A 24,659-nucleotide genomic window follows, 5' to 3' on the forward strand; every position below is an offset into this window, starting at 1 on the left:
TCCATGTATCTGTCTCCATCCCATTGGCTGCTTTCAAGATTTTCTCTTTATATTTTGCTTTCATCAGTTTGACTCTGACGAGCTTAGGTGAGATTTTCTTTGTATTTATTCTTCCTGGTGTTTGTTAAGCTTCTTGATCTATAAGGTTGTTTTTACCAAAGTGGAAAAACTCGCAGGCATTATTTTTTCAAATACTTATTCTGCCTGATTTTTTCTCTCTTCTTCAGGTACTCCAGTTGCACACTTGTTAGACTGCTTGATATTGTCCCACAGGTCAGTGAAGTTCTGTTCTTTTATTTTCACTTTTTTTCTTTTCTTCAAGTTAATTTCTACTGATCTGTCTTCAAGTTCACTAATCTATTATTGTACAGTCTCTAAACTGCTGTTCAGTTTGAATTTTCCAATTCAGATACTGCCATTTTAGTTTTACAATTAGGTTCTTCCTAGTTTTAGTTTCCTTGCTGATATTTCCCCATCAGTTCACTCATTAGGATCATCTTTCCTTTAAGTCTTTGAAGAAACAGTATGGCCACTTTAAAGTACATTTCTACAATTTCTAGCATATTGAGGCATGTCCAGATTTGTTTCTATTGACAACATTTTCTCTGGATTGTGGGTCACATTTTCCTGCTTATAGTGTCTTCAATTATATGCTACACATTGTGGATGGTTCATTGCAAGGAGCCTAGATTATGCTGTCTTGCTTTAAACAGTCTGGACTTTTCCTCTAGCAGACAGCTAAGTTATTGCTGGATTCCTTTGGACCTATCAGACTTAGTTTTATAATTTATTTGAGTAGGTGTATTCCAGTTTTGAACTTGATCCGAGGGCCTGACCCTTAGTCTAGAGCTGCTCTCGCTGATATGGTAGCCACGGGCCACACATGGCTATTAAAATTTAACTGTATATTAATTAAAATTAAATAAAATTTAAAACACTATTCTTTTGCATTAGTCACATTTCAAGTGCTCAAGAACCATGTGTTCATGGCTACCACAGTGAAAAATGCAGAAAACATTCCCACTATTGTAGAATGTTCTACTGAACAGCACTGCATCAAGACTTTGTCCTCACCCTAAGGAAGAATCAACTGAATGCCCAAGGTACTCAGCAAGGTCTCTCCACTCTGGTTAGACCAGAACTCCAACTTCTCCATTTAACTTTCAGCACTGTGGCAGTGCTTCTAAACCACCTGCAAGCAAACCCTGTGCATGAATAGCATAACTCTTGGGCAAAGACTAAAGGTAAATTACCACACAGATATCTGGTGTTCTCCCTACAATCCCCCCCAAACATATCCACACAGTATCCTCATTTAATACTATCTCCTGCAAATTCCAACTGCTTCCAATACCTAGACTTAAATTTCTCCTTCTTAGTGGAGTGAGACCACTGCTCTGCCTGGGCTCTACCTTCCTGAGGCAGCAAGAGTGCCTCCAAGCATCATGCCAGGGGGAATCACTGAGCTCACCTCTGTGCATTCCTGTGCAGCCTGTTCACACAGTTTTTCCAATTTTATAATTGTTTTTTGAGGGATAAGATAAGTAATAATTACTCTGCGATGGCAAGAAGGCTCTCTTGTTTTTCAAGGGACCAAAAACAATTTTCCCCTATTAAGAAAAAAGTTCCTAGAGAACAGAAACTAACTGACTGGTGTGATAAGTTTTCATTTGTTTCAAACTGACTGAACACTCAATGAAAACGTTTTCCTTCCCAATTTCCTATATCTTTCAATATGCTTTTTCTTAATATCTGTAACGCTGGTGATCTAGAATAGTTAACAGGAAATGAAATTATGTACACAAATTCCTAAATACTTCCTTAGTAGTGAAATTTTTTCCCAGGGTTTGCAGCAATATATAAATGATAATAACTACTAAATTATGAGTAAATTAGTAATGGTCTTTATTTACTTAGCATCTAATAGCTAGAGACTACTAACCTATCAAATATGGCTACTGAATCTAACAAAGTGGAGAGTTACAAAATCGTCTTTTCCGGATTTTAAATAGAACACATTTAGAAATGATTCCTAACATTTGAGCTGGTAATAATATGAGAAACTAAAAGAGATTTAAAAATTCAATATATCCCTTATGTCTGCTCCATTTTAGCCCTTTAAACACAACTAACACTTCCTGGAACACAAAAGCCAGCCCAAACTAACTTATTACTTGTCTGTGCAACCCACCTCTCTCTGATCTCTCTTCCCTAGCATCCTAATTCTCTGGCTTTGTATTTGTATTGACTGTGTATTATGGCACCTTATTCTGGGGGTAAAAAAAAGGGAAGGGTAGGATGATAAATCTGAGGAAGTAATCTAAACAGGTTGCCAAAAAAATGGAGGGCCCAAAGTAAAAGCCACATAGTCCGTTGATTTCAGTATTATCTGCTGTTCTGGGAAAAGGTACTCCTTCCACCATGCCCATAGCTTCTCAGGATCTCCATCTTCTGGGATAGCCCTCAGGTCTAACAAGAAAATGGCAATCTAAACATAAATGCTATTATATCTCATATCTAAAGTATGATTTGTTAATTATATTAATAATTATTAATTATATGGATTCATAATCATACATAAATACATTAAAGTTGAATTAGAAATATGTTTGTATAAAATTCAAGGATACTTGGTTGGTAATTTCTAGATGTTTAGGATGGTCACCGAAGATCTTAAATAGATTTGAGATTACAATTCTAGCAGTTTAATTAAAAGTTACAATTCATTAACAAGACTTCCTCTTCAACTTCAGTTAATAAAAATTCCAGAACTGTTCTGAATTTTTGTTTTGATATGAATTATATCAGAAAAGTACTGCATTTCTGTAGTTTAATATGAATAACCAGAAAGTAATTAAAATGTGTAACAATATTTTATAACTGAAATAAAGAAAATAAAGATAATTATAAAACTACCACATAAAAAAGGTCTGATCTAGCTTATTCATTTTCTATAATCTCTTCAGTGCTGCCAAGGCATTTATTTCTAAGATGACGACTTTACTTCTCTGGCTAATGCCACTACTAGGATGTGGTATTTTGATCCTTTTTGTACAGTTATAACCTTGTAATACTGAACCCTGTAGTTAGATAATGGTCAGGAAAACAAAATTCAGTAAATAATACCATTGTAATGAGTTGGTTCTTAAGTAAACTTCAATGGATTTTCTCAAAATCCATAAACAAACAACAGTATATCCTAAATGTTAAGTTGGCAGTTATTGCACAAAAGGTCAGAGACGCTTCTCATACTATTGTAAAACACAAAGCAGAGTTCAGGAAATAGTATTAGTACTCACTGCATAATGGCCAGTTTAATAGTTTATTAATCTCTTTTTCAGTTATTGTATTCCTGGAATCACAGAGGCCTCCTCTTGGATTGCAAACTTTGCTATTACAAATGTTGTAATCTCAATAGAGCTGTCAATTACTTAAATGCTTATTCTTAATTTTCTTATTGTATAATGTGTTGCCCAAACATTGTTAAATCCTAACAGAAGCCACTCCAAATTCTAAGACTACAACAGGAGAAAAGCTAAAAAATTTTATAACAAATCGAAGTATCAACAAGTTGAATATTATATAAAAGTCATTCTTTTTGAGAGACAAGGCTCTGATTACCTTTGAATATGCAAACATGATAACTAGTGTTCTCGACAGGAAATCAGTAAATACTTGTGGGCTGATTTACTGACCACTGTAATAAAAGCTTTGGAAACTTGGGACAGTTCTCAGGATACTTCCTAGTTTGTCAATAAGTTAATCATTTACACTTATTATTTTTTTCAAATGTTCTTGACATTGTTTTATTAATTTGCATATGCAAGGCCAGGAACATTATCCAAACCATTCAGCAGTGATTCACTCAAGAGCAATCTCCGTGAAGAATGCTCCACGTTATATCTAACTCCCTAAGGTCACCTAAACCCTAACTTTCTTCTGGCTTAGCTCTTTCTCTTACCTACCCTGCTTATACTTTTGTCATGTGACCTTTGGAAGTACTCTTTCATGGCCAAGATTCTTCCATATGTTCTTAAGCTGTATCTCTCTATTTCTTCAGCTCAGTAAAAAACCACCTTACTCCCAGTGACACTTCTCTCTGAATCCCCTCAAGCAGGGCATCCTCCACTTCAGAGGCAGGAAAAACAGACTTGCATTTTTCCTGGTTCCCAACTGTCATTTCCAGCCCACAAATCCTTCATTAAACAACTCTTTCACTTTTGAAGTTTCTGTTATCCGTTTAGAATGTGTGGTCCAGGGGCTAGTACTGGTCCAAGACCGATACTGAATGAAGTTAGTACTAAATTCAGAGGAAACAACTGCACATTTTATAGTAAATTCATAGAGAAATTTTATGGCTATTGAACCCAATAACAACAACAAAAAATATATGCTTGAATTTTGCATGTCTACATATTATTTTATTTCATTTTTTGGTAATTTATTCTTATTACATGTTATAAAAGTAGTGGTCCATGGCACATTGGAAAGATTTTTTTTTTAAACTGGTCCTTCATCCCAGATAGTTTGAGAAGCACCAATGTGGATGACTTGCTTCTCATCTGCACCACTGTGATCTGACAACCAAGGTTACTTTCCCACATTTTAAAAGATAATTTCTTGCCAATATTCTAGACAAAAGCAAGAGTCACTCATACAACACTCTAGCCTCACAATTTCTTAACTCATTTATTCTAATAAAATTTACCTTCAAATGATTGCCATAACCAGTATTCTGTTCTTAGTTCTCTTTAATCCTTAACTCTGACACTCACTCTACTCTTGGATCACAAACTTCTATTCTTCTACCTTCTTTCTAAAACTGTTCTTTACTGTTCTCACTGGAATAAACGTTATCTCTGGATATGGATTTGCCTTCCCTCAATGCAATGCTTAGGCAAAAACCACCATCCATGAACTTACAGAATGCCTTATGTACTACCATGTGGATTCCACATGGCACTGTTCTGATCATATAACTCATTTCACAGCAAATGAAGTGTGCAATGGGCCTATGTTCACAGAATTCACTGACCTTACCAGGTTCCCTATCATCCTGATGCAGCAGGCTTGATAAAACAGTGGAAGGGACTTTGAAGACTCGGTTACAGTGCCAGTTAGGTGGCAATGCCTTGCGGGGCTAGGGAAGGTTCTCTGTGACAAGGTATATGCTCTGAATCAGAGCTCGATATGCATGTGGTGCTTTTTCATCCATAGCCAGTACTCACGTGACCAGGAACCGAGGGCTAGAAATGGGAGTGGCTTCATTCACCATTACCCCTAGTGATCCACTAGCAAAATTTTTGCTTCCCATCTCTGCAAACTGAGGTTCTGCAAATCCAGAGGTGTTCCAAAGGGAAAAAAACTTCCACTTGGAGATACAACAAAAATTCCATTAAACTGAAAGTTGAAACCGCCACTGGGCTGCTTAGGCCTCCTCAAGCCTCTGAATCAATATGTGAGGAAGGAGTTACTGCACGGGCTGGAATAACTAATCCTGACTACCAAAGGGAAACTGCGTTGCTGCTATACAACGAGGGTAAGGAGGAATATATCTGGAATACAGGAGACCTCCTAGGGCATCTGTTACATCCACCTTATATATATATATGTATCTATTTCTAGTGACTATAGCCTTAAAAAATGAGGGTGAAATAAAGATATATTCAGGTACATGAGAACTGAACTCAACAACAGCAAATGCATATCAGAAAAGAGAAAGAAAGAGAGAGACGGAGGGAGAGAGAGAGAGGAAGGGAGGAAAAGAGAGAAAAGAGATGGAAAGAAAGGAAGAAAGACAAAGCTAAAAGATGTTATTCAAGTTAAGGAAAATAACAAAAGGAAAATTCATTCCAACATGAAGAAATAAAGAATACCTAAAATGATAAATGTATGGATAAACATAAGAGAATACTTTTACTTCTCACAACTTCTTTGAAAGTTTATTATTTGTTCAATTTATTATTTGAATCAAAATAAATAAAAATATATGTCAATATATCAAAAGGATGAAGGCAAATGGAATTTTACTGTTTTAAGATTCTTATAATTTAAACCATGTGGTGCGTTTATTAATACTAAGAAGATGGTGAGAAATACCATAGAGACTGAAAAATGAAAAACTGTTAAGATGTCAATCCCCTTCCAGTCCAATGATTTGCAGATTTGAAACAATCGAATCATCATCCCACCAGCCTGTATATGGAAATTAAAAATCTGACTTTAATATTTATAGGAAAATGCAAATAACCTGTAATAACTAAACCTTAAAAAGGAACAAAGTTGGAGGACTTTCAATGCCTGACATCAAAATTTACAGCAATCAATGCAATGTGGCATTGGCATAAGGATAGACAGAGATCATTACAATAGAATACCATGTCCATAAACAGACACATACTTAGATGGCCAATTAATTTTCAAAAAATGGCACCATCAACGGTGAAAAAACCTTTTCAACAAATAGTGCTGGAACAACTGAATATTAACTTGCTGAAAAAATGAACCACAATCTTTATCTTACACCATACATAACAGTTAACTCAAAGTAAATCACAGATTAAAAGCAGAAACTAGGAGCCGGCCTGGTGGCGTAGTGGTTGAGCTCACACACGCTGCTTTGGTGGCCTGGGGTTCGCAGGTTCAGATCCCAGGCGTGGACCAACACGCCACTCATCAAGCCATGCTGTGGCGGCATCCCACATACAAAACAGAGGAAGGTGGGCACAGATGTTAGCTCAGAGCCAATCTTCCTCAGCAAAAAGAGGAAGACTGGCAACAGATGTTAGCTCAGGGCCAATCTTCCTCACCAAAAACAACAACAAGGTAAAAACTAAAAGAATAAAGCTTGCAGAAGAAAACATGGGACAGTATCTCCGTGATCTTGAGGCGAGGAAAGATTTCTTAGACAAGGTACATTAAAAAGTTGATATATTAAACTTCATCAAAATTTGAAACTTTTGCCCATCAAAATATAGAATTAAGAAAACGAATAAGCAAGAACATAATAGGAGAAAATATTTTTAATACATGTGTCTGACAACAGACTTTATCTAGAATATGTAAAGAACTGCAAATCAATAACAAAAAGTCAAATCACCATCAAATCAAATTAAAAGATAGGCAAAAGACTTGAACAGATGTTCAAAAAGGAAAATATATGAATGGCCAAGAAGCACATGAAAATGTGTTCAACATCATTAGTCATTGGCAGATGCAAATTAAAACCACAGTGATATACCACCACACACTAAAATAGCTACAATTAAAAATACTGACAACATCGATTGTTGGTGAGTACATGGAGCACCCAGAACTTTCATAAATTGCTGCTGAGAGTGTAAAATGACACAGCAACTTTGGCAAAATATTTGCTAATTTCTTTTAAAAATAAATACCAAACTTATGACTCAGCAATTCCACTCTTAGGTATTTAACCAAGAGAATAAAAACATAAAAACTTGTACAAGAATTCTCATAGTACTAGTCTGAATCATAATAGACAAAAACTGGACAAATCCAAATGTACGTCAACAGGAGAATGAATAAGAAATGTAATATTATACAACTGAATATCACTTATCAACAAAAGGAACAAATTACGGTATAAAGAACAATATAAAGGAATATTAATAGTTTGCTGTCACTGTATGATTCCACTTGTTTGAAGTTCTAGAATAAGAAGAATAAATTTGTGGTTAAAAATAGAAAATTTGCTTGTGTGGGGCAGGGACGCTTGGCAGGGAAGAGAAATAAATGAGGGGACTTTCTCGGGGTATGGAAATGTTCTATATCTTTATAGGGGTGTAGTCACATGGGTGTAGGTACGTGTCAAAACTCATCAAATTGCCAATTTAATATTTATGTATTTCATTTGTGTTTGTAAATTTTATCTGAAATTAAAATTGCGAACAAATAATAAGTAAATATATTAACAGTGAAAAACTCTCAATTTTCAAAGATCAGTAAACCAAAATAACACACTCATAAAAATCTATAATACACTTATGATTTATAGATATATTTATTGAAAAAGTTTCCAGATAATTTAAAAGTATATTTTACTACATATTTTAACCTATTTATAAGATTATTACAGTTTTTTACCACAACAGGACAAGTAATATTAATGATGAGTTAATACATAACTTTGGAATTTTTTTCAAGGGATTATACTACTGAAACAAGTTACAAGTAACAATCAAAACCACTTTTTCCTGAATCTTTTCAAGGTATCGACATTAAATATTTAAATTAATTCTAGGAAGTGGTTTGACAATCTGATCTTTTGTGATCCCGGAGCTTAGTATTATGATAGATGAGTCAAGTAGCAATTAATCAAACAAACCTGTATGCAAATGCACAAGCACAGCCACAGAGTCCTTTTCAAAAGAAGAATGAAGGCCTTGATACATTATGTGGAGAATTCAAGTTTTGTTTTAGTGCCCTGACACCCCGGACTAAAGACAAACACTCTGCTGTGATGGATATATTCAGACACCTTTACATTCCTCCTGCAGGATTTGTGTAAGCATGGCAGATAATCTTACTAGCCATTTGGTTGCATGTACTTTTGTTTTTGAAGATAAAATTGAGCGTAACCATAACCCACTAAAATGTTAACTGAAACATTTCCTTATGAAATCAGAGATGTATTGAAGAAACAAAACCATAGCAATTTGAATTTCTGTGCCCAAATAACAGTTTATGAAACCAACTATCAAGTAGTTTTCTAAGAATGCTACTACAAAATTTCAGTTCCCTCTAGAAAGTGACATCTTTAGAATAAAGAGCCTTTCACGCCAAAAAGTTTACAATATAGGTTCCCCAATACTTACAGACTTCTACTAATTATCAAATGTGTTCATAATGAGTTCATGGCTTCAATTCACACTTCTCGCAATCCTGCTACTGGGAGAACACTGCCTCTTGTGGGAAATCAGGATGAATTTGCTATTACACTAAATAATAACATATTGAAAAAAATGGTATTAAGTACTTAAGATAGTCTATTATACTTCAAAAAGTGTGAGCTATAATGCTGGTGAAGATTAATTTTTAGGGAAATAATTACAGTTTTTGATATCCCAAGATGGCAAAACTATAGGTAGAGCTTTAGAAGTGATATGCTGAAATGCATCTTCATCATCCTAACCAAACGACCTGCAGGAATAAGTACAAGGAAAGAATAACAGAAATCCTAGACCTACTTTAAAAAAACTTTTAAATATCTTAAAAAAAAAAAAAAGTCAGTCCTTAAGAGCAAGATACAAACTTAGAAAAAGACACTGCGTACCTGCACAAGAATAGAACACACAAATAAATGTGATCATCTTAGATAGTGATCTCAAACATGACTTTCTAGAAAAAGTAAAACTAATTAATGATGTAAAAATATCAGATCAATGATTGCTGGTGGGGGGTGAGGACATGGATTAACTAGAAAGAGCATGAGAGAACTTTCTGGGGTGATATTAATGTTCAATATCTTGATTGTGGTGGTAGTTACACAGCTGTGTGCGTTTGTCAAAACTTAGAGAATGCACACTTAATATTGGTCCATTTTGGTAAATCTAAGTTTTAAATCAAAAGAAAAAAACTGCAGGGCCCAGCCTGGTGGTGCAGCGGTTAAATGCGCGTGCTCTACTGCGGCAGCCCAGGGTTCTCAGGTTTGGATCCCAGGCATGCACTGACGCCCCACTTGTCAAGCCATGCTGTGGCGGTGTCCCATATAAAGTAGAGGAAGATGTTAGCCCAGGGATATTAGCCCAGGGCCAATCTTCCTCAGCGAAAAAAGAGGAGGATTGGCATCGGATCTTAGACCAGGGCTGGTCTCCCTCACACACAAAAAAAAAAAAAAAGAAAAGAAAAGAAAAGAAAAAAACTGTAAAAAGATTGAACTCTAGCTAATGACATGCTACGCTGAAGAATTTAGAGGCCAATGCACTGATATCTGGTCTACCTGAAATGCATTAACTATATGAGAAGAACTGATGGATAGAGGGAAGGATGGATAAATGCAGAGATAACGTAATAAAGTTTAGGAATATATTAACAACAGATTCCAGGTGGTGGGTAAATAGATATTCACTGTAAAATACTTATAACTTTGCCATATGTTGGAAATATTTCATTATAAAATGATGGAGAAAAAAGGTTGAAAATTAGGACAGAAAAGAATAGGATATTCAGATACTTAAGTAGACTTTAAGGCAAGAAGTATCACAAAAGAGAAAAAAATCGGTATTTCATAATAATAAAACAGTCTATTGAATAGAAAGATACAGTAACTCTAAAGATTTAAAAATCTATAACATGGCTTCAAAATAAATAAGACAAAAGTTGAAAGAATTAAAAGGAGAAAAATTCATCATAATCGTTTAATACTTTAAACACCTCTCTCAGAAAATAATACAACAAGCAACAATAAATCTATGAATATATAATTGAAAACATAATTAACCTACTTGGACTAAATGACATATAGAGAAAAATACTACATCCAGCTACTGAAAAATATACAACATTTTAAAGAGTAGATGGGTCATCTAACAAATAGGGCCTGTCTTGGGTCATAAGGCAAGGATCAACATATCTATGTTTTCTCACCACCAGGGAATTAAATTCCAATTCAGTGACAGAAAGATAACCTCAAATCTCCTAATGTTTAAATATTAAGCAACACAGTTCTAAATGACTCACAGGTGAAAGAAGAAATCAGAATTAGAAATTAAAAAATATTTTGAGGTATATAATACAGAGGTACAACATACTGAAAACTTGTGGGATGCAGCAAAAGCAGTGTATAAAGAAAAATCAATAGTTTGCATGAAAAGATCAGTGGTTTGGAAGACTCAATATTGGTAAGATGCCAATTGTCCTTTAACTGATCTTTAGAGTCTGTGCAATTCCTATCAAAATAATAGCAGGGTTTTTTAAATGGAAAATGACAAGTTGAACAAAGGACCTAGGGTAGCTAAAGGAACACTGAAGAACAACACAGCTGGATCCTTACACTACCACAAATCAAGACTTACTATAACGCTACAGCAATTAAGACATAGTACAGTATTAGTACAGGGATAGAAAAGTACACCAAGAGAACAGAACAGAGTCCAGAAACAAACCCACAAATATATAGCCACCTAATTTACTACAATTCATTGGGGGCAGGAGAGAAGGAGATGATCTTTTTAACACATGAGGCTGGGTCCAGTCAAGTGGGTATCCACATGAAGAAAATGATGTACCTTGACCACACAAAAATTAATTTGAAACAGATCAAGACCTAAATGTGAAAGCTAAAATAATCAAGTTTCTAGAAGAAAGCATCACAGAAAGTGTTCAATACTGTGGGAACAGCAAGGGTTACTTAAACAGATCACAAAATGCATTAACCATAGGGGGAAAAAAATGATAAATTTGACTTTATTAAAATTAAGAACTTTTGTTATCAAAAGGCACCATTAAGAGAATAAAAATACAAGCCACAGACTATACAAGTATTTGTATCCAAATTACATAAATCAGTAAGAAAAAAACAGACAACCAAATTTAATACTAGGCAAAAGCCTTGAACAGACACTTCACAAAGAACAATATCAAAATGGCCAATAAATATATGAAAAGGTGCTCAATTATTACTAATCATTAGGGAAAAACATATTAAAGCCTCAATGAAATATGACTACATATCCATCAAAATAACGGAAATTAAAATAACTAACGATACCAACTGCTGACCCTCACAACTGGAGCAGCTCTCTTACATCGCTGGTGTAAGCTGGAATAACAACTTTGGAAAAATGTTTGGAATTACCTATTAAAGCTAAACCTATGACAGCTATTCTCCCGTGTATATACCTGCATATGCACCAAAAGGAATGAATGCTTTTGTCACCAAAAGACATGTAGGAGAACACCCACAGTACTTCATTCATAGTAGGTCAAAAACAAAAACAACCTATATCTCTATCACCTGTTGAATATGTAAATAAATCATGGAATAGTCATACAATGGGACATACCACAATGAAAAAGATCAACTATTGATAATTAACAATACAGATCAACATACAGGCATCAACAACATTGGGTGAAAAAAATCAGACATAAAAGAGCACATAGCTTGATTCCTTTTATATGAAGTTTAAAAATATGCAAAATGACCTATGGTGTTAGAAGTAAGAACAGTGATTACCCTTCGTAAGGAATTCTGACTGGGAAGAGACATGAAGGAGCCTTTGGAGTGCTACAAGTGTTCTCTATCTTGAGCTGAGTGCTGCTTACATGGGTACACACATACGTAAAAATTCATCAAATCTTCCCCTTAAGATCTGCATACTTTACTGTTATACCTCCATTAAAAAAATACACAATCTTTTACTTCCATAGCTTTCATATCTATTCTTCTCTCATTTTTCTTGTTTAGACCTTCATTATCTCTTGCCTGAATTACTATAATAGATTCTCAATTGTCTCCTCAGCCTTGGACTTATACTACTCAATCCACTTTATGTAGTGCTGCCCAGGAATCTTCTTCAAGAATAGCACTTTCTGTATTACCGGAAAACTCAAAAACCTCAGGAGGTCCACACGGCCTAGAGAATAAAGTCTAAATTTCATAGCACTTTATTCATTTGAAGCCCCCTTGAATGAAATCTCAAATAACATTTCTAGGTAAAATTTTTCTAAGAAGGCAATCTGAAAATATATACTTATTTTAAAATGTTTATATTCTTTGATCCAGTATTTCTGCTTCTAGGAATCTTCCCTAAGGAAATAAACATGAATGTACGTAAAAGTTTAGCTACAAAAATGTCCACATTATAAAAAACAGAAAAAAAAATACATAAACACCCTCCCAAATGGCAGATGAGTTCAACAAATCTTAATACAATCACATTATAAAATCATAAGAATATCTTACATAAACTCAAAGTGAAAAATCAGGTTAGCAAGTAGTATGTATGATAGAACATGCACTGAAAAAAAGACAAAGAATCTGTACATGATTATTTCTAGGAAAAGAGTTTATGGCAAATTTTCCCTTCTTGCTTACCTCTACTTGCCAAAGTTATCTATAGTTTCAAAAAGTTGTAAAAATTTTATAACAAGAAAAAAGAAGAGTTATTAGAATAGACCAAATATCAACAGTATATTTTAGCAAAATGGACTGGGAAAAAAAACATGCACAGGCAAATAATTATATGACAGACAGCAAAGCAAATTAACAAATTGACAGGGGAAAAAATTAATAAAAATTTTATAGTCACTATAATAAAGAATGTTAAATATGTTTCCTACTTTTTCTAAAAAATGAAACTCGAAATGTTACGATTTACTTTCTTTTCAAGTATGAGCTTTTTGTCAAACTTCTAATAACTTATCAAATCATTATTTTGCATCTATTATACGCTGGGCACTATGTGAATTATAAGGGATACAAAGTGTAGGCAACACTAACCATAGAGAGGCTAAGAAACTGGGTTCTCTCTCCTTCTGCTGACATGGAAAGTTAACTTCAATGGTTACATCACTGGCCAGATTTCGGTTTGCTCTTTGAGTGGACTGTTAGCTTATGTTACACTTCCTATCTCAACCTGCTTTTTCACAGTGACTTTTGGTCACATGGAGTATCAAGCAAGAAATTCATAACTAGGCTAGAAATGTTCTAACATGGACTTCTGGATCTTAAAATATGTGTCATTATACTTATTTTCTCAGACCTTTATTTCTGTACTTGGTACAATAAAGCAAAAAAATTCTTTCTAATTGCTAAATTATTTACACCTTTTCTTCAGATGGGCTCCCTCTCTTTTACCACTTCTGGATCTGTCTTGCTGACTGTGTGGTAAAATATCCACTATTTCGTTTCTTCCCCCATAAGTCCATATAAAAATTACACAGGAAATTATCTGGAATACATTGATCCTACTAATTGCAATACCTTCAAAATCTTTATTTCAAGAGTCTTTTTCTCTTGACCACAACTCACTGCAGCACTCCAAGACAAACGAAGAAGGAACGCTTAACACCTGGATCAGTTATCCCCGTCCAGGATCCTGCCTTCTGTGACACTCACTCTCCTCACTTCCTCCTGCATCGCTCTTCCTACTTCTGCAAGGGAGAGTCCACGGTCCACCACTGTAATGACTCCCGGTTCCTCACCCATTAAAACCCCAACCCTAATTAAAATCAAATCTCTACGACACCACATGACACTCAAGTTCCGAATGTTGCTAGAAGAAATCATGCAACCTAACTGACAGGTTTCACTTTAAATTCATTACCCTAATTCTCAAGTGGGCATTCCACTCTGCCAGGCAATCCTACATTTCTCTAGTTATGTTCATTTACACACAAACCAAGACAACTATTTCAAACTCGCTCTTCTTTACAAATCCTCAGCACCATCCACTGATCCATCACACTGAGAATCTAGATTAACCCAACATTTTCACTGAGAAAAGGGCACCATACCCCCTAAATTATCTCCTTGCCAGCATCTGTATCCATCCAAGTTCTCTGTATTCCTCTGTTACAATAAAAGTAGCTTCCCTGTTCCAAGAAAAAGCAAATCTTCCACTTATGTTCTAGGTCCTAACCCCTCTCAATCTACTTACCTACTCTAGGATTTTGCTACTGCAATGATCTTTTCTCTTCCTGAAAACCACCTTTCCTTCTTTCCTGGTTCATTTCCATCAACATACCAACCACATGCCCTTGAATCTCCCATTAAAAAAGAAAGAAAAACTCCCCCATGACACCATAAACCCCCTCTCCATCTAATGCCAATTTCTCTACCTCCATTACGGGGCGGGGCGGGGTGGGGTGGGGGCAGTTGCATATCTTCACTGTCTTCACTTCCTCACTTTCCATTCTCTCCTCAGACTACTCCAATGTGTTCTGTCCTGGACAAACTCTTGTCAAGGCCCTCAACATCTTCCACATGAATAAATCTAAAAGCAACTATTCCATCTCCACCTTGCTTGATCTCTCAACACCATTCAAGGGAAATGGTCACTCTCATCTTTTGCCTTCTCTGATACCACACTCTCTTTAGTTTCCTTCTACCTCATTTGCCATCCTTTCCAGGCTCCTCTGTGGGCCCCTCCTATTTTGCCCAACTGCTAAATCTTGGCATACCATGGGGCGTGGTCCTGGGCCCTTTTCTTTCTCAATGATATTTCCCTAGTTCCATCTAGCCCCACAGTTTTAATTATCTATATGCTGATGGCTGCAATGGCCAAGTGCCTGCTCAATGTTTTCATATGAATTTTTAAGAATCATCTCAAATATACCATATCAAAGAGAGAATTTAATTGCCCTCCCTCAATATGTTGATCTCCCCCCAAAACTTCACCCGTCACAATAAATGAAGCAAATATCTACACAGTGTTCAAGCCCAAAATATAGTAGTCAGCCTTGATTCTTCCTGCTCCCTTTTGCTCAAATCCAATCTGTCTTCAAGGTTTGTTCACTGTACCATGGAAACATTTCCCAAATCTATCCACTTCTCTAAATCCACACTTGCTCCTCTGAGCCACCATCAGTTGCATCTTTTGCTTGGACTACTGCAACAGCCTTTCTCCTTCAATACCTTCTGCATTTAGATACAATCTGTACTCCTTACCGTGGCCTACAGGACCTTACAGATTTGTCTGCCGCCTGTCTCTTCTACCTCATCACTTGCCACTCTCTTTCTTGCTCCTGCACTTCAATCACATTTAAGCTTGGTAACTTTGCATCAGTGTCTTAAACACACTAAGCTTGTTCCCTCTCTCAGGGCACTGTTGATCTATTCTTCTCTGATGGAATGCTCTTTCCAGAGTTCTTTGCATGGCTGGATCCTCCTCCTCTTTCATGTCTTAATTCAACTATTTACCTTGACAAAGAGGCCTGCTTTGATCACCCTATTTAAAGTGACAACCCCACTACCCACTGCGGTCGCTCTCCCATACCTTTTTATTTTCATCACATCGCAACCTGAAAGTACTTTATTCATCTGTTTGTTCACTATCTATGTCTGTCTATACTAAAATGTACGTTCCACAAGAGTAAGAACCTTTTCTATTTAGATCATTGCTGAGTTCCCAACATAGGCCAGTAATAGGTACTCAATAGAATGTGGACAAATGAATAATATTTCACTAACTTATTCTAGTTCAGTGTATCTTTTTTTTTTTTTTTAAGATTTTATTTATTTATTTTTTCCCCCCAAAGCCCCAGTAGATAGTTGTATGTCATAGCTGCACATCCCTCTAGTTGCTGTATGTGGGACGCGGCCTCAGCATGGCCGGAGAAGCGGTGCGTCAGTGCGCGCCCGGGATCCGAACCCAGGCCACCAGCAGCGCAGCGCACACACTTAACCGCTAAGCCACGGGGCCGGCCCTAGTTCAGTGTATCTTGAAATAGATCTAAAACAGTTAAGCTCATCAGTTCATTAATTCAACAAACATCCAGTAAGTGCCTACACTGTCCTAAGGACTGTGATAGACACAGCTAAAGAAGAATAGTTCCTATCTTCATGCTAGTAGGGAAGAGAGGCATGAAATCAATTAACTGTATGCAGTATGCAAATACTGTAATAGGACCCAAGGTAAAACGTGGGCACGAGGAGGGTATTTATCAATATCGCTTCATGTGAGAGACTTCATGGAAGAGATGACGTTTAAATTAGCTTTGAAGCAGTAGGCTGACGAGTGACAAGTAGAGAGGAAGCACGTTCAGTGAGAGGGGGAAACACGCTAAAAGGCAGAAAGAGGCATAAAGCAACAGACCAATTGTACTTTCTGTACAATGCTCAGCCGTCTTCTCAGAATTTTCTTATGTTACTGGACTGGATTCATGTCTTCCCCTTATTTGGTTTATTTCTCATTGTGTTGGAGCTGCAGTTTAGTGCTTGGTATAGATAGCTTGCAGGCTGTAGAGAAGGGGGAATCTGACTAGTGAAATGTTTGGCTGAATTTCTTTAACTACTCTGATGAATATTTTTTGGTCCTTCCATGCTTTCTGTATTTGTCAATTCTGGGCCTAAAGGACATCAGGATCTACAGTTTTCATTATAGCATTTGACAAAAATGAGGTAACTAAATTGTTTAAAAAAAAGTGTGCTGATTATATTCTGCTTAAAGGAGGGACATAAATATTTTAGAAATATTTTCAACAACAAAAACAATAAACAAAAGTGCACAAATTGAAAAGGTTGATATTGAATTTAGATATTTGGAATGACTCATTTCCAGAAAACAGTGGTGAGTGAAGATTCTCTGAGTGGTGTTCAGGTAACAGATTTACGAGCACTCATTCAGCCTTGATAGACCAACAAGGGGAAACTAACATCTAGAAGACAGCAAAGTAAAAGGAAATCCAGGGAAAGGTTGAAGGATGCTGAGATGTCTAACCTGACAAAGAGAAAAACAGTGCTAGTTTCTGCTCCTGCCTGCCTATGCTCTGATCCTAAAAGTTTTTACCTTAAAAGCTCCTTTTCACATTGTGCACTAATCATGATCAAGCCTGACAATACAATCAAAGTCCCATTCTTATCAGTAGGCGGGAATGAAATTAGTTCGAGAACCATAAGCACGTTATCCATTATGCCCGGATTAGATTCCAAACACCCATGTGCATAAAGAATCTACCACTTTCTTCCTTCATCCCTGCTGCATTCCAGGTCTTTATGACAAGGCCTTTGTTTTCATGTGTTGACTATATTTTATTTTACCAATGCTCCTAGCCCATATGGCTAAAGCCCATATTCCAAGCGATGGAAAATATCTATTTATAAATAAAGATATGTTGGTAAGTATTACCAAATGTTGATTTCTTTATCTTTTTATACCATAAAGGCAGTGGGCAAAGGAAAGAGAGGAAGAAGGCATGGGTGGCAGTCAATATTTAATTATGCTCTATGTGTTTATTTTTAGTTAACTTAATAAAATAAATGATAAAATCAAATGTTTGAGTTTATATGATAATTATTTTCAAGCTCATAAAAATAGTTTTGGCTATCTCTTCAACAATATATCAAATGGTCCAAGACTGAATACACTTGGTAGGGTAAAAAATGGTAACAACAATTGTCCATTTTAAAAGTTTAAGGACTTTTTCCAATTCTTATCTGAAGATAAATGTCAGATCTCCACATCTAGCTAAGGTGGAATCATTTGTGGCAGAACAATGCTACAGGCAAAAACAAGAAAAGTCACCTGTTTAAAGATATCAGAGGGCTGCTGCTGCTGCGACAATGACCTGGGTGGCTGAGATTCTGGAGGGGGGTTACCTGGAGAGAGGTGATTTGAACATCTGCAGTTGTTTTTTTCCCCCTGCGTTTTAAAGATTCAAGCCATGGGCAAGGGGCTGAGAAATCAGCCTCTGACTACATAGAGGGCTCCTTTTGGAGAAATCATCTAAGCTGTTGGCAGTTATGCAAGGCTAAAGAGACGAAACTGGGATCTTGAGGCTTGTTTCTACCTCAAACCATGTGCTAAATCCCAAACCTGTATAAAGCTAAGCCCTAAAACCTCTGAAAAGAAGAGTGGAGTTTTCCCCAGTCTTACGACGCTGAGGAGACAAACATGGGATCTGCCAGGAGTAGGGCCCCAGTGAACACTTCAGCCCTGTCTGGGAAGCCTCATCAAAAGTCTAGGGTGAAGCACAAGCAGACCAAGACTTCCAGAACCCCCACCCCGCCTCCATGGGAGAGAGTAAAGCATTTCAGATAGCGACAGAAATGAACTGATGGGAAATATTTTATGAAGTAGGAGAGAAAAGGGATAATCGGTTAAGTGATAGCCTTAAGCAGGCAAGAAAAGATGTGAACTAGCGTAGGAATAGAGAGGCTGTCCTTAAACAGAAGCACGTAGCAGAAAAGAAAGAAAATAGAAAAGGAAGAACATACGGTGCAAATGCTGGTAGGCTAATGGATGACATGGTGGGGACAAACAGAAGTCCTTTTTTTCAATTGGGGAGGAGAGGTTGGATATCTGAGGAGAAAGGAGAAGAGATAAAACAGTCTTCTGGAGGGAAGAGTGAATAGACTAAGGAAAGGCAAGGAGACTGCCAGGTAACACCAAGGGCCTAGTTGCACATAGTGGTCATGAATTTAAGGTAAGTTCAGTTCGCAAATTTGTGTGATTTCTTCTGCCCTATAAAGTTGTGAAGGTGCAGAACAGGCAGAAAGTTAAATTGATAAGGCTTAAGTTTTGCGAGGTGAGTAGGACAAAGGAATAGAAGGCCAGGAGAACTGAGGTTATATTATACGCAAGTTGGTCATAATCATGGTGGGTCATGGAATGTAAGCCAAATAGAGAGGGAAGTGAAGACATCAGGGGCTTAAGGGATAGGAAAAGAGGTGGTGGGATCAATAGAAATAGGCTCCAGTAGACTTAAAAAATTGCTAGAGTCAGAGTTCTAGAGTAAGTGATCTGGAAAGATAGTAAGTGGTGGTCAGAAAGTGGGATGCTTGAAACTGAGATTGATAATGACCAAGAACAGGATATGACCACAGGGTGGACAGCGGAAGTAGTATAGAGCACATGATGACAGGAGGAGAGAAACTGAAGGAGATGAGAGGCCAGGATATTGAAAGGATCATCTACACAAATATTTAAATCATCAATAATTATGACAGGCATAGGCTAAAGAAAGTGACAGTGAAGGAGATCCTAAAATCTTTAAGAAATGAGGGAAGTGACATAGGAGTGTGTACATGACTGCAACAGGAGTGCGTAGGGGGTGGTACAGTCTGAAGCATAAGCTTCAAAGCTGGAGGTGTTTAGAGAGGAAAAAGGGAACAGTGATCCACAAACACTAGTGAGGAACAAGCCTCCAAGCCCAGGGGTATAACTGCTGTGGAAGGAAATACAATCACGACTTGAGAGGATGGCAGTGGAGGCAGAATTCTCAAGGAGGTGATCAGGTTTCCATTAGAGCAGGAGGGTGTAAGTCATGTTCAGAAAAGAATACACTAATAATGTGATTCATTTATCAATGTTTACTAAAAGGTGCTGAATTAGGCACTGGGAATAAAATAGTAATAAAGACACAATCTCAGCCCTCACAAAACTGTAAGAAGTCTCATATAAAAATGATTACTTGAAAGAATTTAAACAATTTTTATAGCAAGCTAACAGTTTTATTAAGAAATGAGGATGCATGTATTGGAAGAATGGTATAACAAACTGTGATTATTTTCATATATCTAATCATTGTGGTATTAATTATATGCTAAAAACTAACTTGAATTAAGAATATGTGGGGAAAAGTCCTTTTCTAATGATAAAGAGCGAGCAGGAAATGGCAAGTCTATGCTTTTACAGACACACGCGGTTACCTGAGACAAAGCAGCATCCCGTTCCTCTATCATGGCATTCATTTCTTCGGCAGTTATTCTCTTTTTACATTCCTTGGTCTTGTAGATTCTATCCACAATTACAGCTCCATTCTCCTGAATAGCTATCCCTGTGTCTGCATTGTTTATTCTGTTCAGTAATTCCTGTAATGTCTACCAACACCATTATATGTTAGTCAGACATGAAGTTTTAATATATTTTATTTAATATAGGGTTTTAATTAATAGGCACATGTGAATTGTAAATTGACTGAGTGAAGTTATTGAATTTTCATATTGCAGCAAAGATGTACATTATTAGTGTGTCAATTCTTCTTTTTCCCACATCTTAGTTCTTGAAACCCACTCAATTGAACTTAAGCCTCTAAGATATAAGACTGACATCAAGAAATCTCCTCAGAGAACGGCTTACCATGTCATTTTCTTCAGGGTTAATATTTTCTAGCCTAGAAAAAAGGGACAGAGAAAGCCTGATCAGTAGCATTTCCTTAGTGCAGCAAAATGAGTTCGCTTTTTAAATCTTTAGAACCTCAAGTAATTTCATTCGACTAGTCTTTAGAGTCAACCATGACACTGAACATATTAAAGTGCCACCTGCTCGACTCCATCTTTCAATAATGCTCCATATCTTCTGCGCTGACTTCAGACTGTTAAGTTATTAATGTTTACTGCTATATATGACTACAAGGATCAATTGTTCATATGTGCTTAGACGAAGAAAGTTCCCCAGTGATAGAAGCACTCATGCTCATCATTGTATTTATTCCTGGACTTTCAATTCTTACTGGAAACTGTATTCTCTCTCTTTTTTGGACATCATCACAAATAAAACATGGCAAGTATTTTTATTACAAAGTTTAACTATGTTTCCTCAAAAGGAATGACAAATAATTACCACTAAATGTGACCTGAAAATCTCCTGCTGCTACCTATTATAGTCAAAACAAATATATTATGAAGAAAGGCTGACAAAAATTGGACCATATTTTTAGATGTCTAATGTTATTTTCTCTTTTTCATTACATATATAGAATTATTCAATTTAAAGACAAAGAAAGTACATTGGTTCCCCTCAAAAATACATTTTGTCTTATAAGAGTCAGAGGGCTTACCGAAGTGTTTATTGATGTTGGTGAACTGAAGACACGCAGTAAAGGTAAAGAAAGAAGTTCTAAACAACATATCTTAGAAAATGTCTATAATATAATTTAGGCAACTGTTAAATTGGATAAGTTAAATGAAAAGCCGTACTGAGCATTAGTGAAATGATGTAAATTTTAGAAACGGTCTCAATTATTTTAAAATTTTACTAAAAAGTTTAGATATCCAAGTTCCTGTTTTCTCAAGCTTTTCTCCCCCCATTTCTGTGCTCCTATGATTTAACATTTACCACAAAAAAAAGATAACAGGAAGAGATAATAGAAGACACTTAATAAATTTGTTACAATATTGTTCCAAACTCCACAGTTCAATGAAATCGCTACATTCATGGAGAGAAAGTATAAATTTTAGAACATCGCATTTTAAAAAACATATATCAAAAAGCTATTCCTACACGTAACGTAAATAGTGTAAGTTGACAGGAAGGTATAGTAATTTTGAATTATATATACTTCATTCTCAAACTACTAATTCCCACTTGGATTCATATTTCAAGAAGGGCAAATACTCTCATCTTTTATCTTTCTCCTAAAATAAATCACCAGTTTTCAAATATCCTGCTTCATAAAAGCTTATTCCACAAGAATTGTGAAGATAATCACTTCCTTTTTAAGCAATTAAAAAATATACTGGAAAAGTATAGGATGACAAAATTCTCACCCTTATTTATGATTATGTAAAAGTATTTGAAGAACACTAGTAGCACTTAACCATCAGTTACTGGTTGGTTAAATATGATTTTTAAGGAAGTCATATGTGGTGAGGAATATTTACCTTAATGTTATTCTTTTTAGATGAAATCAGACTAAGAGCTGATTACAGCAGTTTCCAAAGAAGAGTCATTCAATTTAAATTTTTATAAACTTCACAGTTAATTTATTAAATTTGATAATTTAAAATGTGAAAAGATACATGAAAATTAAACATTTAGATTGGTGGATTACTGGGAACTTTTGCAAAAAAAACTTAGTTTTAAGTTATAAATCTCCTTTTTTTATTTCAACATATGATCAGGAAGAAAACAACAGTGTAGGTAGGTTATCTAATTTATATATTCCAAATAATCAAAACAACAAAAAGTGTATGGAATTTCTATGTAATACTTATAAGTTTTTTTCAGGCACTTTAATGTGAAGAGTCATTACTTTAAGGAGACAAAAATAAAGAGTTTAAATGTTTTAAATTAACATCTTTCAACAGGGTACAGTTAAGATAACTGTATTTAGTCTAATATTAAAATTCCCTGCTAACAACTAAAATTTCTAAAAAATTAAAGTCAAATTTTCTTATCAACGGTTATACTAGATCCGTGGCACATGAAGCTAGCATTCCAACTATAAATAATTGATGTGATTGCCCTTAAAAGTACATAATATATAGTGATTTATCATTTTCCTGATGAATGAATTTGAATCATGTTTTGATTCAAAGTGTGCCATGTCTGCCATGCAGAGCGTGAGTGAGCCAAGTCAACCACTTAGCATTTGGATCTCAATTTTGCTTTATTATTATCCTTTATAATTGACGTAAGTATATGATAAATGGTCATTAAGACAAAAATAAAACTTTAATAAAAATGTACAAATGGTTAATTTGAGATTTGAAAATTTACACAGAAACAAGTAACTTTCATATAAACATGAATCTAGAAAGAGAAAAAGCCAATACTTATATTTCTCTATTTGTATTTCTTTAAAAGTCTCAGGAAGTACTTGTTACAGATATCAAAGATCAACTACATCGTAATTTAGTCTCAACTAGATTTTATAGAGCAGGGATCAGCAAACTTTTTCCGTAAAGGGTCAAATAGTATTTTACACTTTTTATATGTTCTCTGTCACAGTCACTAAACCCTGCCTTTGTAGCATGAGAATATCCACAGACAATATGTAAATGAACAGGAGTGGCTGTGTTCCAATAAAACTTTATTTACAAAAACAGGTGGAAGGCTGGAATTGCACCACCAGGTCCTTACTTTGCTGATCTCTGACGTAGAGTATTGAAAAATGAGACCAGATCTTTGATGTTAATACACTGTAAATGCCAATTAAGTACGCTTGACATATTTTTCTGAGCTGGATCACTCAAAATCTAGTTAAAGATTAATCATCAACAAAAGTGGTTTCCAGAAAATTAAATTCAGTCCTACAATAAGTACATCACTTACTGTATCATTTAAGAAAACATAAAAATTAGACAAACAACCTATCTTTAGAAAAAAGAAAACAATTTGAAACAGCTATACAAGGCATTCAATTTTCTATATAAAATGACTTTTTAGGTTTAAGGTTTACTAGCAGCATATACAAAGCTTTACCAGTTTAATAAAGACTTAAAGTAATAGTGTTACATGAAATATAGCAGACTAACTATAAATTATATATCATTAAAATGAGGTTTACAATTACACAAAACAATCTCAACCTTTCGTAAACTCTAAATTATGCCTACAACAATCTAACTAGACACAGTCAATGATAATTAAGTAAGAATTTTGCTGAAGTAAACGTCCATGGGCTCAAGTTTCAATTGATTTCCTATACCATGCAAATTCTGACTGACAACCTTGCACTCTAAGTGAAAAGACTCATGTAAGAAATGTCACATTTTCTGATTTATCCCTAAATCAGTCAATACCACCTCTTTCCTTTCTGAACCTATAGCCATTCACCTTCTTCAATGGAAGAGGCTAAATTTTGACCTCAAATGATAAAAATCAAATCAAAAGAGATTAGCAATCGGCTAATCACAAAATTCTAAATTGTTTGTTTTTATTCTCTAAGTCTCATTTTTACACAGTGCCACCCTTAGTATGTTAGAAAATACACCAACAATAACAAAGAGACTGCAAAAAGATATCATGATCTGAAAAGTTGGAACATACATACAGAAACATGTCTATATTAGTATGTATATGTAAGTCATTTTAACTTGAATCTTTTTATTTTTTTCCTAGTTTTGGATAAAAGAAAAAAACATTGAAGATTCAATGGATAAGAGAAGGCAGAGGAGTGGCAGAATAATCAGACAAGACATATATTATAACAGAAAGATGCAAAGTAGATCAAAGTGGCAAAGAAGATGAGAGAAAATGGAAGACAGAAGGAATGTGAAGATGATAGCATGCCAGAAATAGGGATTAAAA

General features: G+C 35.5%; 1 protein-coding gene across 13 annotated transcripts in view; it reads right to left on the reverse strand.

Annotated features, from left to right (window-relative positions):
• Positions 1-24,659, reverse strand: part of MIPOL1 (mirror-image polydactyly 1) — a 310,457-nt gene that overhangs the window by 185,670 nt on the left and 100,128 nt on the right. For all 13 annotated transcript variants that reach the window (XM_058540696.1, XM_058540695.1, XM_058540694.1 and 10 more), the window contains 2 exons: positions 20,766-20,799; positions 20,336-20,506 (listed from right to left, as the gene is read on the reverse strand). In XM_058540696.1, coding sequence (XP_058396679.1) covers positions 20,336-20,506; positions 20,766-20,799 — 205 coding nt within the window. The remainder of the gene's footprint in view (positions 1-20,335; positions 20,507-20,765; positions 20,800-24,659) is intronic.

Source organism: Diceros bicornis, chromosome 5, assembly GCF_020826845.1.
Source record: "Diceros bicornis minor isolate mBicDic1 chromosome 5, mDicBic1.mat.cur, whole genome shotgun sequence".
Lineage (NCBI taxonomy): Eukaryota > Metazoa > Chordata > Mammalia > Perissodactyla > Rhinocerotidae > Diceros > Diceros bicornis.